Genomic DNA, 15370 nt, shown 5'->3' with positions numbered 1-15370 from the left:
AGAGAGAATTTGCACATGGGCAAGGGACACAAGACGGCCTCTAGAGCAGAAGAGACACATGCAGATCTAGAGTGGGGAGAATGCAGGGTGTGGTCTATGGACAGGATGCCACAAGAGAGGAAGAGCCACCTGGGGAAGGTGAGACCCAGGGCCCGTAAGGACCTAGCTTGCCAAGAGTGGGAAGTGTGTCCCATAGCCAGTGCGAGCCTTGGGCAGGCCAGGTCTTGGGAGTGTCCGTGCCCACTGAGGTGAAGCAGGTCGCCTGGTGCTTTCCTATATCACAGCACATTTTTCTTAAGTGATGGAAACGGGGAGACGATATGCCAGCTGCAGAACTTTGCCCTCATTATGATCAATGAATATGTTTGTGAAAAGTCACAGTGACAAAGGGGACAAGACTGGTCAACTTGTGCAGTATGGGGAGGAGGACTAGAAGGGCTCCTGGGTATGAGTCAGCATGGCCTCTGTGACCGCTGTGGGAAGGAGGACCAGAAGGACTCCTGGGTATGAGTTGGTATGGCCCCTGTGACTGCTGAGCAGAAGACCTAGCTTCCCAGAAGCTTAAGGCTCTCAATAGGCAAAAAAAAAAAAAAAAAAAAAAAAAAGCATCTCAGCCACCTCTCCTTCCAGGAGAGGGGGGACGGCACGTGTGTGTCTCTATGGGAGGGGACAGTGAGCAGGAAGGGGGCTGTGAGTGGAGGTCTTGGTGGCCATGGGGAATGAAGGTTCCAGCTTGGCTTCTTTGTCCTCAGCCTCACCTCTCTGGGGGTACTGGGTAGCCTGGGGGAAGTGTAGCACATGGGCGGGGGAGAATAAGGGAGAGGAGGAGGAAGGAAAGAGAAGGCCCTGAAAAAGGAAAGCAAAGATTTGTGCACTGCTGAGGATGGGGCTCAGGGCCTGGGTATGGCAGGCCAGTGCTCTACCCCCCGACGGACATTCCCAAGCCTTCTAAATTTTAGTTTGAGCCTGGCAGTGGTGACAAATGCCTTTAATCTCAGCACTCGGTGGCCAGGAGCAGGTGGATCTCTGAGTTTGAAGCCAGCTTGGTCTACAGAAAGTTCCAGGACAGCCAGCGCTACAGAGAAACTTGTTTTGAAAACCCAAAATCTATGTGTATATACATATACACATATACATATATAGATATACACATACATATATAGACATACACATACACATAGACATAGATATACACACATACATATAGATATGCATGTGAATGCACATAGACATATATGTATGTACATATATATTTTGAGGTACAGTTTTTCCAAGTTCCCAGGCTAGCTTTGAACTCTCAACCTTCCTGCCTCACCCTCCTAGTGGCTGGGACTACAGGCACACAACAGGCACCCATCACATACCCAGCTGGAGAGACGACGGGCTGCCTGCCTTTGGATTGGAGTCCTGGGAATGACTGTGGTGGGTTCCTTCCTAGCTTCTTTGCTAAGACACGATGATGGGTGCGAAGGGCCAGCCCAGCACTGCCCTTCCTCATCAGCTCCCGTCCCCATGCTGAGCGGGGTGGAGAAACTTCCTCCTTGGGAGGTCAGCTGACGAGCTTAGTGACAGGGATGAATCGTGCCCACCCCATCGACTGTTCAATCTGTGGCTGATGCTTTACTGGTGCTTTAGGCTCAGAGTTCCAGCCCAGTGGAGGTGTCAGGTCTCCCTGTGCCAGCCCCGCCAGCATGAGTCCCAGGACCTTCCTCACAGGGCACACGGCAGCACTCTGCTGCCCCCTACAGCTGCCACCACCAGCCCCACCTCGACCCACTCCCAATCACTCAGTGCTGTCCTCCATCCCGAACCACTGCCCCCGACAGAGTCTGACTCCATCCGTGGCAAGCCTGTCCCTCCCTGGGTGTGTACTCTGACCTCTACCTTCAACTTCAGAGCACGGGAGATAGAGTGGCAGGGAAAGCGCAGGCCCCGTGGTGCTGCCTCCAGGGAGAGGGTAAAGGCAGGGTGAAGGTGCCAGCACTGGCATAGAAGGAAGGGTTTCAGATCTGTGGAGCGCCTGGGAGCTATAGGCACAGGGGCAGACATGGAGCCGTCTGCAGAGCAGCAGCCCACTGGGGGGGCCAAGAGCCACCCACCAACACTGACCCTCACTCCATCTTCACCGGTTTTGGTTGCTTGGCTTTTTGCTGAGCGTCTCAGGCCTCTCCTTTCACTCTGCTGGAGATGCAGAGCCCCATACAGGATGTGGGGGCCCCTGGTCTTCAGTCTACTGATCTCCCCATTTCTGTGCGGCACCCTGTTTTCCTCTCTTGGGCCTATTCCTATAGTGGCTTCTCCAGGAAAGATTCAGAAGAGGTGCAACATGGGGTTCATTCTGCCTAAGACTGTGTGACCAACAGTTTCTGTGAGCACCGACAGAATTCTAGGTTGGAAATCATTTGTTTTCAGCATTTTGGAGAAATAGTGTTCTGACCACTACTCACTGCTGCTTAATAAAATGTTCCAGAGCACAGTGGCTTAACTGGCAATCTGTCGTTATTTTAAATGTATTTACTTTTATTTTATACACATTGGCATTTTTCCTGCATGTATGTCAGATCTTGGAGTTACAGAGAGTTGAGAGCTGCCATGTGGTTGCTGGAGTTTGAACCCAGGTCCTCTGAAAGAGCAGTCAGTGCTATTGACCGCTGAGCCATCTCTCCAGCACCAACAATCTATTATTATTAACACTGGTGATTCTGTAGGAATTTAGACTAGGCATAGCAGGAAATGTTCAACTCTGCTCAGCTATTTGGGGCTTCGGCGAGGATTTAGCAGTGAACTGGGCACAGGTTGGCAGCCACAGGGCTTCACGGCACTAGCACTGCCGAATGTCCGTGGGAGCCGGCCTGTGTGGCTGTCTCTAGCCTCTATGCACTAACCGCTGCTAGCAGCCCCCACATTTTGAGACACTTCTGCTCTTGGGGGTTGGAGTTCACAGAGCCTCTGTCACTGCTGTGGGGAGGGGATGTATCCATTATTATGATTTTTCGGGTCTCTTGAGAGCTGGTCTCTCTCCACTCTTGTCGTCAGCTTGAGTTTGCAGCGCTGCCCGCGGCTGCACGGCGGAGTCTGGGGAGGGAAGGTGCTCTATCTTGCTTGTCCCCACTGCTGCAACAGTGGGGAGTGGCCCTGGGTCGGGGGTGGCACCGGGAGGCCACACTGCAAGGTGACCCCGTGGAGACCCTGCCACACACAGTCCGGAATCTAGTTTTTGTCTTGTTTTCCCCTTCAGGCAGGTCACTTGAACTTTTGTATCATTATTTTCTGTGTCATGCAGGCTATGAGAAGGCAGAGCCTTGCATCGCCGGGCAAGCAGTCTGCCACCACCCCTGTGTTCTCAGGCGTCGGTTTCTGATTGTTGGTGGAGGTGCCATTTCATCATCGTTAGCCGTCTTTCATGCCACCCCACTTTACCATGGGTTCCTCTCCTCTGTAGTGTCCCCAGGTCGACACTGACCCAGACTCTGTGGAAGTGGACCTGAATTCCCCAGGGCAGAGGGTGGGGCAGCGAGGCCCCGAAGCCCAGCTCTTCTTGACTCTGCTTTCAGGGAATGCTGGACTTTCAGCGCCACTGGGGGTTAAGTCTTCTCCCTGGGATGCAGTCCCTGCAGTCCCCTACTCTGTTCCAAGTGTCACTGGCTTGAGAAGGGGACGCCATGCCAACAGCTCACGGACTTCTGGCACTTCTGCTGCCATTCCCGGGGGTTCCAAGAGGTCAGCAGAGGAGAGGCAGCCGGTGTAGGGCCACCTCATGGAGCAGGAAGCTCTCCTGCTCCCCACCTGGGCCTTTCCTCACCTCTCAGATCTTGACCTGCTGGGAGAGCTCTGTCGTCCCTCCTCCCCCACCACCACAAAGGTTATTGGCAAAGAACAGTAGCAATAAGGCCATTCGTTATGATACAGGCCTGTAATCCCAGCATTGGAAGGCTGAGGCTAGAGATCAGCCTGTTCCCAGTGAGACTCCCATTAAACACACACACACACACACACACACACACACACACACACACACACACACGATCCAGCCAGGTGTCTAGGTCTGGACTACACAGAGAGTTCCAGGACAGCCAGGGCTACATATAGAGAGACCCTGTGTTAAACCAACAAATAAACAAACAAACACACCAAAACAACAACAAACAAACAAACCTTCAATTCCAGCGCTTTTGGAGCAAAGGCCTGTAGATCTGAGTTTGAAGCTAGCCTGGGCCACCTAGAGAGTTCCAAGCCATCCAGAGCTAGAGACAGAGCCTATCAAAACAAACAAACAAAAACAACAACAAAACCCCAACCACCACCATCCTGTTTGGAAAGCTTGTGTCTGGGCAGGGCTCTGTGGGATGCTCAGACTTAGGCTTTGGTTCTGTACAGTTTCCTCAGGGCTTTGGCCCCTGGGTATTGACTATCAGACAGGAGTGCTGGGTAGCCAGTCTCTCTCTGACCTGCAGGAGCTCCAGGCTTGCTCCCCTCTAGGACAGCCCATTCAAAGCCAGCTCAGGCTTCCTTCCAAGCGCAGGCCTGTGTTCCTGGTTCAAAGAGCAAGGAGTCTGCCAGTCTTGTAGCCTTGGCAGAGGGCATCTCTGGCGCCACATCCTGATGACCACTCTTGTCTGACGTCATCATTGTTCTCATGGGATGTGTCCTAGTCGGGGTTGCAGCTGCTGTGATGAAATACCATGACCAAAAGCAAGTTGGGGAGGAAAGGGTTTAGTTGGCCTTATACTTCCACATCACTGTTCATCACTGAAGGAAGTGAGCTCAGGAACTCAAATAGGGCAGGAGGCTACAGAGGGCCGCTGCCTCCTGCTTCGCTCCCCGAGGCTTGCTCAGCTGGCTTTCTTATAGAACCCAGGACTGAGATGGCACCACCCACAGTGGGCTGGGCCCTCCCCCATCATCACTAATTAAGAAAATGCCCCACAGCCTCATCTTATGGAGACATTTTTCTCAGCTGAGGTCCCCTCCTCTCAGACGGCTTTAGCCTGTGTCAAGCTGACATAAAACTGTCTAGCACAGGATGCTAATGGCTCAGTAAGGAGGTGACTGAATGCTGACACAGACACTAAGAGCACTGAGAGCAAACGTTTCAAGAAGAAGCCTGCCACACAACGAAGCCCACGTGGGGCAGAAAGCGGAGGGAAGAAGGGAAGTCATGCCGGGGGCTTCCTTGTGCTTTCACGGGAAGAAAGGTGGAAGGGAGCCAGAGCGCAATCAGTCAGGATGTGTGGCTAATCTCTGGGTTCTCTGGCAGCAGCAGGAATCGCCCAGCTGTTTAATGCTCGACCCTAGCTTTGGTGTGAGACTGGGACACAGAAGGGTGGTTGTACTCTGTCAAAGGCGTGTCTGGAAGCCTTGTTTGCTCTCTCTGGAATTAGCTCCACTAGCTCTCCAGCCAGCCACACCCCAGACATGTCAGAGCATCATAAAATTCAGGAAACAAAAAGCCACAGTTAGCACACCTATTTCAGCCAGCACTCAGGAGGCAGGGGCAAGAGGATTGCCACAAGTTCAAAGCCAGCATGTTCTTCAGGTCATGTTCCAGGCCAGCTAGCCAGGGTGGTAGGGAGGCAGATAGTGTCCCCATTTCTGGCAGAGAGGAATGTCAAGAAATGAAACTATACTGCCTCAGACAACTTCTCTTCTTTGTGTTCTTGATTGGTAACTGCCCTCCCACCCCCGTGGGCTCTTCCTTCACCATAGATAAGCAGCAAACGTTTGGGAAGCCATCAGCTGGGCGAGGCCAGCCCTGCTTGTCTGCTCACCATGCATTGCCAGGTCTGGCAGGTGGCAGATGGTAGATGGCAGCCAGGACCTGCTGAGGAGTAAGCTGGGGCACTAATCATGTAGTGGGCCCTGAGACATGTCAGCAGACAGTGACAGTGACCAGACCTCTAGCCTCCAGCACATCAGGGTCTTCTCTTGGGTCGGGGAAAACTGTGTGCCTCAGTCAGCGTTTTATTGCTATGAAGAGATGCCACGGCCATTGCAACTCTGATAAAAGAAAGCACTTCCTTGGGGCTGGCTTTCCATTTCAGTGGTTTAGTCCATTTTCATCATGGTGGAGAGCATGGTGGCACACAGAGAGACATGGTCCTGGAGAAGTTCTACATCCTGATCTGCAGTCAGCAGAAAAAGAGTCACTGGCCATAGCTTGGGCTTTTGAAACCTCAAAGCTCACTCCCAGTGATATGCCTCCTCCAACAAGGCCATGCCTCCTAATTATTGTAATCCTTTCAAACGGTTCCACTCCCTGGTGACTAAGCATTCAAATATCTGAGCCTACGGTAGCCAGATCAATCCGAATCAAAGCAGAAGGCTTATGCTGGGTCTTCAAGTGGACAACAAAGAGGTGGGAGCCAGACTCCACTGTTGAGGGCTCACTGAGTGCAAGGGAGCTGCCATGGCAGTTTGGGGAGAGAGGGACCAGGAGTGGGCATACCAGCAGCAGGGGCAAGAGTTGAGCTTCTTTTCCTAGTAGTAACCAGTAATCTTTATCCTATTCTGGGAGCCAGCAGGGCAGTGCAGAGGTCACTGTGCCTTCCCTGCAGGGCAGCCAGGGCCAGAGGAGTTACACCCAGGCTCGGGGGTGCACAGACCATTCTGCTGAGTCTCTCGGTGCCCCGTATTAGCCTTAGGTAGCTTGGGATTCATGATATCATTCACTCAGTTCAGTAAGGAGGAGAAGTCAGCTCCGTCTGGAAAGCCATGAGGTGTGTGGACAGAAGGTGGGTTAGCAGGAGAGTGCCCAGGAAAGCAGGCACTTCTTGTGCAGACAGCAGAGTGGGGGCAGGAGCGACACAGATGTGGCTGGAAATGGAGGGGTGGCAAGGCAGAATGGCACGGGGGGATGTTAGCGATGACGCTAGGGAGGCCCACGGGGTCTCAGGAAGCTACCTTCTGGAGTTTGCACTCTGACCACTGGGAGCCATCACAGGGCTTTAAGAGAGAGATAGGGAATCACGAGGAGTTTGCTTGAGAGCAGGGAGTGGCTTTGGGTCCAGGGAGGCCTTGAGGAGACTGAGGAGACACTGGACATGGGAGGGAAGGTGGCTGATAGGGTATCGTGGAGAGGAATGGAGGAGGAACAAATTGGATTTGGCAGTTCTAGAGCAGAGAGGTGAAGTGGTGAGTTCCTGAGTATGTGATGGAGGACCTGAGCTACATGCTTCACAGCCATGATGCTTCTCTCCCCTGCTTTACTCTCTCCCCTCCTCCTTCTCTCCACTCCTCCCTCTCTCCTCCTCCTTCTCTCCCCTGCCTCCCTCTCTCCCCTCCACCTCTTCTCCCTTCCTCCCTCTCACCTCTCCTCCCTTTCTCCCCTCCTCTCTTTCTTCCCTGCCTCCCTCTCCCCCCTGCCTCCCTCTCTCCCCACCCACCTGGCCCTCGTAGATCCTGACTGGTGCCTTTGTGTGTGAGACAGGGGAGGTAGAGTGGTGGCTGAGGATGGGACTCTGGAGCCTCCTGTCGCTGTTTTCTGTGTGGCCTCTGGTATGCCACCGAGTCCACCCTGTACGTACAGAAACAAGGCCATCGCATACCCAAGGCACTTACGACAGCACCCAGCACTCAGTGGGTTAAGTGTGGGTTCGAGCACCCTTCCTACCCATGCCTTTCCTGTGCAAGATGGACAATGGACAGAGGGTGGTAGAGGCCCTGCGTGCAGAGCTGCAGAGTGAAGGCCATGGATAGCGTGGGGTCAGACCTAGGCAGGCGGGCTTTGCCAGGCAGGCTGTGCCCAACCACCTTACCCTGGCACCTTTTCTCTTAGGTCCCTTCAAGATGGCTTGGCTGTGGCTGCTCTGTGTACTACTTCCTGCCTTCATGGTACCTGGTGAGTGCCTCTCTCCCCTACAAGAGCGGTATTAAACTGGGGACCCCCAGCAGGACCTCGTGGGACCTGTCCTCACTAGCAAATGCCAAGGATGAACGGCCCTGAGAGGACTACAGAGGAGCCTTGGTGTGTGTTGGGGGGGGGGCGGGCCTGAAGGTTGACTGTAAGGGTAAGGATGAGCATCCAAAGGCCCGGCTGGTGGCGGGGTACGGGTGTACAGATGTCCTCTGCTGTGTGTCCCTACAGCGATGGCCAACATACCACCATCATTCCAGAGCAATATGTCCGTGGTGTTTCTGCCAGAGGACTTACCAGTGGGTGAGTGATGGTCCCTGTGCTGGGGCAGAGCTGAGCTTTTGTCCCAAGGCTGTCACACAGGCTCCCCACCATGTCTGAGGAACAGCCCCTGACCGATCACACTCGAGGTCAGCCCTCTGCACCTGTGGCTTCACATCGCACGTTCAGCCTCTGTGGGCTAAAACACTGGAGGGGAAAAACATTGTCGGGCTTTTTGTTCTCGTCCTCACTCCATAAGCCAGTCATTTCCTTCATAGTCAGGGTTGCAGTGGTCTAGATGGTACTTGAAGTCAAGGAAGGTAGGCTTGAGTTCTGCACAAACACCCCACCGCTCTCCATGAGGGACCTGAGCACTCACTGATTTCGGCATCTCAGGAGGTTCCTGGAACTGGCATCCCTGGATACAAAGTCTTTTTTGCTAACCCACTTGTGATTGGTTGATTCCAAGGTTGTGGAGGACAGAGGACCTCAGTCAGGACTCATGCTCACCAGCTTGAGGAAACGACCTCTTAGACAAGACTCCCACTTGCCAGCCTGCCTTCATGTTTCCTTAGTTGCCAGGAACGTCCTCCTGCATCTTAGCATCTTCTGATCAGAAAGTGTCTCTCTTCTCAGGAGACAGCCATTCCATACAGTTCCTTTAACTCCAGAAAGAAATAGTGTTGAGAAGCAGTCATTGAATGGGTGGTGTACCTTCCAGCCAAGAGTGCCCACCCCCACTGTAAAGCCATTTCTAGTCTCACTGAAGCCCAGGGCCCAGAAGTGGGAAGGGAGGCTGGGGTGCGGGGCGGTTAGGGGATCAGAATCCCAGATTTCAACTTATGTCCACATCCCTGCCCTGTGGGCAGCTGGACCAGCCCACCCTGACAGAGGTGGTCATGAACCTGGGCCAGCCCTGTTCATCTGCAGGTGCCGTGGTCTTCTGGTTGATGGCTACAGACCCCGATAATGACCCTCTGGCCTATGGGATTAGTGGCCCCTATGCCTACTTCTTCTCCGTCAACACAAGCACTGGGGAAGTGAAGCTGGCGAGTCCTTTGGACTATGAGGTAAAGAATGGTGGGGCAGGGAAAGCGGGGAGAGAGGGGATAGCCTGGGGTAGCCCCTGGAGCCAGAGTCCAGGGGCATAGCTGGACCCTCGCTCTGAGCAGGGACCCTTTCTCCCTGCCGCTGCAGACACTCCATGCCTTCCAGATCACCATCTCCGTACATGACGGTCACAACAATCCAGTGAGTTAAAAGAAGAGGGGAGGGTGGTCAGGGGTGGATGAACAGGATGCCAAATATCTACTTCCGATCATGTGTCTATTTCAGGCAAGCAGAGGGCACCCCAGTTGATAAGACTTTAGTACTATTTTCAAAATTAGATGCTCATACAATGTTACCAAGAGCTTGGTATTTATTGACTGTATAAGTATTTTGTTTATAAAGTTACAGTGTTGTAATTTGTATATTAATACAAATACTGGCTTTTAGAATGATTCATTGTTTCCTTTTGTGTATGAATGCTTTGCCTGCATGCCTGCAGAGGCCAGAAGAGGGTGCTAGATCCTTTGGAACTGGAGCCACAGTCATACTGCTGAGCTGACGCTCTAGCCTGTGTGTCTACTGTCAAAGCTGCCACACCTCTTCAATGACTAGCATAATGTTTAATTTCCAAATCTTTATACCCCGCCCCCATTTTTCTTTCTTTCTTTCACTGAGTGGCACTCCCAACCCTTCTCCTCTTCCTCCTTGTTGTTCAAGTCATGGTGGCCCATGTCTGTAATCTCAGTGCTTGGCGGGGAGGGGTGAAGGTTGGAGGATCCTACCTTCAAGTTCAAGTTCATCTTTGGCTACATAGTGTGTCTATGGCCAGCCTAAGATAGGTGAGGCTCTGTCTAAATAAGGAAAGGACAATCAAGAGAGCTTAATGCGGAGCACACGCACGCACACGCGCACACACACACACACACACACACACACACACACACACACACCCTAGTGCACAGCTATGCTTCTACGTGAAGGAGGGAAGAAGGAAGGCGGGGTCCTCGAAACTCTTCTGGCATCTTAAGCCACATTTCCTGTCCTCTCCTGGGCTTTCTGCAGGTGCAGAAGGAGATGCGGGTGATTGTGCAGGACAGAAATGACAACGCACCCGTGTTCCAGAACACCGGATTCTCCACCAACATCAGCGAGGTACCCCCGGCCTTTGTGTGGCAGGGCACGGAGGGCATCCCAGAGTGTCACTCAGAGAAGAGAAGCCAGGAAGCCCCGGGTGCAAAGCCGTGATTGACAGGGCCACCTCCTTCAAGCCACCCGCAGAGTAGGGTTCTCTCAGCTGTGGTAGGAAAAGCAAGAGAAAAAGGAAGTTGGTTTCCTCGAGCTTCTAAGAGCTGGAGGCTCGCTGACTTACATTAGCTGTCACCCCTCGCTGCTCCCCTGCCTGGCTCGCTGCATCCGCCCTGAGGAGCCAGCCGCCTGGCTCTCAGCCGACCTCCCGCCCACAGCTTTGGCCGTTTCTCCTGGTTTCAGCGAGCAAGGGCCTGGCTGTCACCCGCTCGCTTTGGACATGTGTTCACCCTAGAGACAATTAGCAGTGTGGAGTGGCTGGTCTATGCTGTGGCCTTTCCTCAGCCGGGGGCGCTTCGCTTTAACCGCTTTAGCCGGGTAGGAAGAGGTTCCCCAGGGCTGTGCAGAAAATGGAACATTGTCCCAGGGCCCCAAGACCATGTGGTTGGTTGTGTAGGGCCAGGCCTGAGACTCACCTGACAGGCCCCACCCAGCACCCATGCTCTAAGCACTGTCCACACACCACCTGGTGAGCAAGACTCCCTGGGTGTGAGGCTGCAGGTCTCACGAATGGAAACCCAAAAGCAAGCTGTGAGGGAAGGCTCAGGGTGGGGCGCTCTGTGCAGGTGACAAGGCATGGGAGGGCGGGGAGAATGGCCCAGGAGAGGGGCTGCGGCTGGCTTCTCTGAAGAGACTGTCCAAAAAGAGACCCGAATAGCAAGGGACCTGCCAGGGAATGGCCAGGCAAAGCACGCTCCTGGCTGGGGATGGGCAAAGGTCCTCAGGCAGCAGCGGGGCTGGCCGAAGAGGCTTCAGGGGGAGGGACAGGCAGCAGCCTGACCTCTCAGGGCCGCTGAAGCTCTTTGGACCATGTGCTGGGAAGGATGGGGAGCTTTCAGGAGCTGAGAGGGAGGAAGTCCACCTCAGGCTGTGGGCCAGACAGAGCCCTCGGGAGCACCTAAGCAGTGGAGTGACAGTCAGGCCGGGCTCTAGAAAGGTCTCTTATTTGTGGTCCTGAGCGACTGTGAGAACCAGCTCTCAGGGTGTGAAGCTCATTGGGGGAAGGTGGTTCTGCTGCCTGCCCCATCTTAACCAGCCCATGGCTCCCCTGAAGGCCCAGCCTGGGGGTTGGGGTGGGAGGGACACACAGATGGAAAGTCCCCTCCTACAGACCCTGCCAGTTGGCTCCGTGGTGTTCACCGTGCTGGCTGAGGACAAGGACTCCGGGCCAGCCGGATTAGTGCGGTACTTCATAGAGAAGGTGAGTGGGACAGAGTTCCTGGGACTCCAGGTGGGAGCCGGCCTCACTGTGCCTTACGTCCAGCAGGGGGCAGCATCCTCACAGACAACCCTAGCCCTGGTCCCCAGCCTTTCTCCGCTATCACCCCCGCATCCTCACAAACCCGCCTGCCTTTGTCTAGTTGCTCCCATCCTCTTCACCAGCACTGTCAAGTCCTCCTGCCAGCTAAAGCACTCACAACTCCCAGGAGAGGTCAAGGCTGGGAGGGGGCTTGCTCACCCAGACACGTGTGACCTCACGTTGGTGGAGAGTGAGGGGCAGCACTGTCCCCCGGGCCTCACCCAGATATCGCCTGTCACAGGTCATCCCCAGCACGGACGACAGCAAGAGTCTCTTCTACATCCTGGAGAACGGCTCCATCGTGTTGAACGGCAGCCTCAGCTACAACAACAAGAGCGCCTTCTACCAGCTGGAGCTGAAGGCCTGCGTGCGTGTGGGGTGCAGGTGGGGCGGGGGGGGCCCCGAGTTGGGCTGCGGGCTCACCGAAGGCCCCCTCTGCTGCAGGACTCAGGCGGGATGTTGCATGACAAGTTCGTCACACAGTGCTCGCAGCCAGTCTTCCTGTTCATCTCGGTGGTGGATGAGCCCGACCTGGACCCCCAGTTTGTCAGGGAGTTTTACTCGGCCTCTGTGGCTGAGGACGCTGCCGTGGTAGGTGATGGGGCCGCAGCGCTGGGTGGTGACTGTCGGAGCTCGGGGTCCAGGCGCTCACGTAGCCTCCTCCCAGGGCACGTCGGTGCTGAAGGTGGAGGCGGTGGACGGTGACAAAGGCATCAACGACGCGGTGACCTACAGAATCTCCAGTGAGAGCCTGGGTGGCCCTGGCGGGGGCTCGGGTCAAGGTGGGGTGGTGGGTGGCCAAAGCCATGCGAAGGGCCTCTCTGTCAGACTCCACGAGGCCCATGTGGTTCGACATCAGGAACGACGGAGTCATCTTCGTGAGCGCCCCCCTGGACAGAGAGCAGCTGCCCAAGGATGCCGGCGAAGTGCAGCTCCAGGTCACGGTGAGCACGCGTGCCACCCTGTTCCCGGAACCCTCGGCCCTGGCTCCCAGGCTCCCTGAGCACCGCTCCGCTCCGCCCTCAGGCCACCGAGGAGAATCCTAACATCTACGGGGATGAGGCTAAGACCAGCATATGGGTCACCATCAGGGTGACTGATGTCAACGACCACAAGCCAGAGTTCTACAACTGCACCCTCCCAGACTGCTCCTTTGGCCCCGACGAGGCCCAAGTCAACTTCACGGGCTACGTGGATGAGCACGCCTCTGCCCGCATCCCCATCGACAACCTGACCATGGTGGCCTATGACCCAGATCAGGCGGGTGCCTGGAGGGGGAGGGGCGGGTGGTGGTGGAGGAGGCTGGGGGCGGCGAAGGGGGGGAACAGGGAAAGAGATATGACGTAATGACTGGGGGTGTGGGGGAGCAGGGTGGGGGTGTTCAGGGCAACACTGGGTGGCGGTGAGCAGAAGCAGTGTGGAATGGAGGCCGGCCTTAGGTGCGGGCCAGCAGAGAGCGGCTGTGATCCTGGCACGGTTGGCTCTGGGTAGCCCGTGGTGTGGGGAAGCAGGGAGCCTCAGGGAAAGGTGGCCAGCGCTCCGTGTAAAGCCATCTGAGGATGGTGCCAAGAGGCTGGTGGGCACGCCGACCTGGTCCAGGGAAGAGCAGCAGTGAGGGAGCAGGCCGGGTGGTGTGCGGGCTGAGCAGTGGGCACTTAGGAAGGCACTGGGGCTACTTTATGGAGGTGAGGAGAGTGTGGCTGTCTCTCCAGGTCTGGAGACCCTCTGCGTGCTGGGGCCGCAGCTGAGGGCTGAGTGGCCCAGCCTGACTTCCTGGGCCTGGACTGTTGGCTCACAGTTCTGTGAACTCACTCGGCAGGGCTGCTGCAGAAGGCCTGAGCGCGGAGATGGAGGCAGTGGCAGCGGGCCAATCCCTAATATACCGCCCTCCCTTACAGGGCGACAATGGTACCTTCCTGCTGTCCCTGGAGGGCACAGACGCTGCCGCCTTCAGTGTGTCCCCAGAGCGAGCAGCAGGCTCTGCCAATGTGCAGGTGGTGGTGAGAAACTCCGACCTGGTGGACTATGAGGAGAAAGAGACGATGGAGGTGGAGGTACTGTGCCATGAGGCCCTGGGGCTGGAGGCCGTGGGCAGCCAGGCTCCTGTACTGCCGCGATTCTTCCGTCCTCAGGTTGTGGCCACTGACTGGGTCAGCGGGAACTTCTCTGTCGCTGTGGTGACCATCCATCTTAGAGACATCAATGACCACAGTCCCGTGTTCTCTCAGAGCCTGTATGAACTCACCGTGCCAGAACACAGTCCACCAGGCTTTGTGGTCACTGACCAAATCAAGGTGAGTGTGATGCCACAGGCTTTGTGGTCACTGACCAAATCAAGGAGGACCGGGCTGGGAGAAGGATGCTGGACCTGGCCGATCTGTCTGGGTGTGTGCAGCGTCTGTGTGAGTGCCCAGGTGCGGTGAGCTTTGGAGTCAGGTTCCACAGCCTCGTTGGATGCTGTGTGTGGTGGGGCAGATGACAGTTCCCACCGTTGTGCCGTCTTTGCCTCACAGGCTACAGACCTAGATAAGGGTGAATGGGGCCGTATCACCTACAGTCTGCTTCCAGGAAATGGGTAAGCTCCTAAGGTGGGTAGGGGTGGATGTGTGTGCGCATGCCTGTGTGTAAGTGCGTGTGCGTGTGTGTGTGTGTGCGTGTGTGTGTGTGTGTGTGTGTGTGTATTTGTATGTCTGTGTGTGTTCTTCTCTGCCTTGCCATGGGGCTGGGGATAGAGAAGAGTAGCCTATAAGTGACAAAGTACTCGGTTTCATGTCCACTCCAGAAAAACAATTTAAAAAATTATTAGTTTTTTCTGTCACTATAACAAAATACCTGAGGCGGGGTGTTCTCTAAGGAGAAAGGGTTATTTAGATCTGGAGGCTCCCAGAGGCATAGAGTGCCATCCGCTGGGTCCTGGGAGGGCTTGGTAATATATCAAGTCACATGGTGTGACCATGTATGAGATGGGAGAGATCCCAGGACAGGAAACCAGAGGAAGAAAAGGGGCAAGGGACAACTTCCCACCAGGCTCAGCCTCCCAGAGGCCCTTGTGCCTCCTGATGTCATCACACACTGTGGACTGAGTGTCCAACACCTGGGGGCTGGAGGGCGCCCACAGCACTCTCCACAGCCACGAGTCTGCTGGAAATGCTGCACAGGGGCCCCTCAAGTCTGTGTTGCCATTTGCCCGGGTTCAAGCATAAGTACACATCCCGTCGCTTTATTGGCTGATTCTGGTCACCCCGAGCAGAGCAGAGCTGTTTGAGGTGGATCCGGACTCAGGGAACGTGACGGTGAAGAATGGCACGCTGCTGGACCGGGAGAGGCAGGCTGTGTACTTCGTCACGCTGCAGGCCACTGACGGCGGGGGCCAGTCCAGCACCACCATGCTGCAGATCACTCTGCTAGACATCAACGACCACGCGCCTGTGGTCTGGGGCTCCTACAACGTCTTTGTGCAGGAGGAGGAGGGCAACGTGTCTGTGACCATCCAGGTGGGCGTCGCCCTGGACCTGGAGGCAGTGGGGTGGTGGAGGGGGCCATGCTGGTCCTGGGTGATGCCTCCCTCCAGTGTGGCTCTGAGGGAGTTGCCCAGGTTCTCT

General features: G+C 55.4%; 1 protein-coding gene across 1 annotated transcript in view; it reads left to right on the top strand.

Annotated features, from left to right (window-relative positions):
* The window catches only part of Cdhr2 (cadherin related family member 2), a 31411-nt gene that overhangs the window by 2123 nt on the left and 13918 nt on the right, over positions 1-15370 (top strand). Inside the window, exons 2-16 of the mRNA XM_055595775.1 lie at positions 7775-7837; positions 8084-8155; positions 9044-9183; positions 9311-9364; positions 10226-10315; positions 11580-11669; positions 12010-12135; positions 12213-12359; positions 12436-12511; positions 12597-12712; positions 12795-13028; positions 13667-13822; positions 13901-14062; positions 14282-14343; positions 15019-15262. Of these exons, the coding sequence (XP_055451750.1) occupies positions 7786-7837; positions 8084-8155; positions 9044-9183; positions 9311-9364; positions 10226-10315; positions 11580-11669; positions 12010-12135; positions 12213-12359; positions 12436-12511; positions 12597-12712; positions 12795-13028; positions 13667-13822; positions 13901-14062; positions 14282-14343; positions 15019-15262 (1821 nt within the window). The 5' untranslated portion in view covers positions 7775-7785. The remainder of the gene's footprint in view (positions 1-7774; positions 7838-8083; positions 8156-9043; positions 9184-9310; positions 9365-10225; positions 10316-11579; positions 11670-12009; positions 12136-12212; positions 12360-12435; positions 12512-12596; positions 12713-12794; positions 13029-13666; positions 13823-13900; positions 14063-14281; positions 14344-15018; positions 15263-15370) is intronic.

Source organism: Psammomys obesus, unplaced genomic scaffold (assembly GCF_907164565.1).
Source record: "Psammomys obesus unplaced genomic scaffold, mPsaObe1.curated_primary_1811, whole genome shotgun sequence".
Lineage (NCBI taxonomy): Eukaryota > Metazoa > Chordata > Mammalia > Rodentia > Muridae > Psammomys > Psammomys obesus.
Note: the sequence above shows the minus strand (reverse complement) of the source record. Positions and strands in the feature narration are given on the sequence as shown.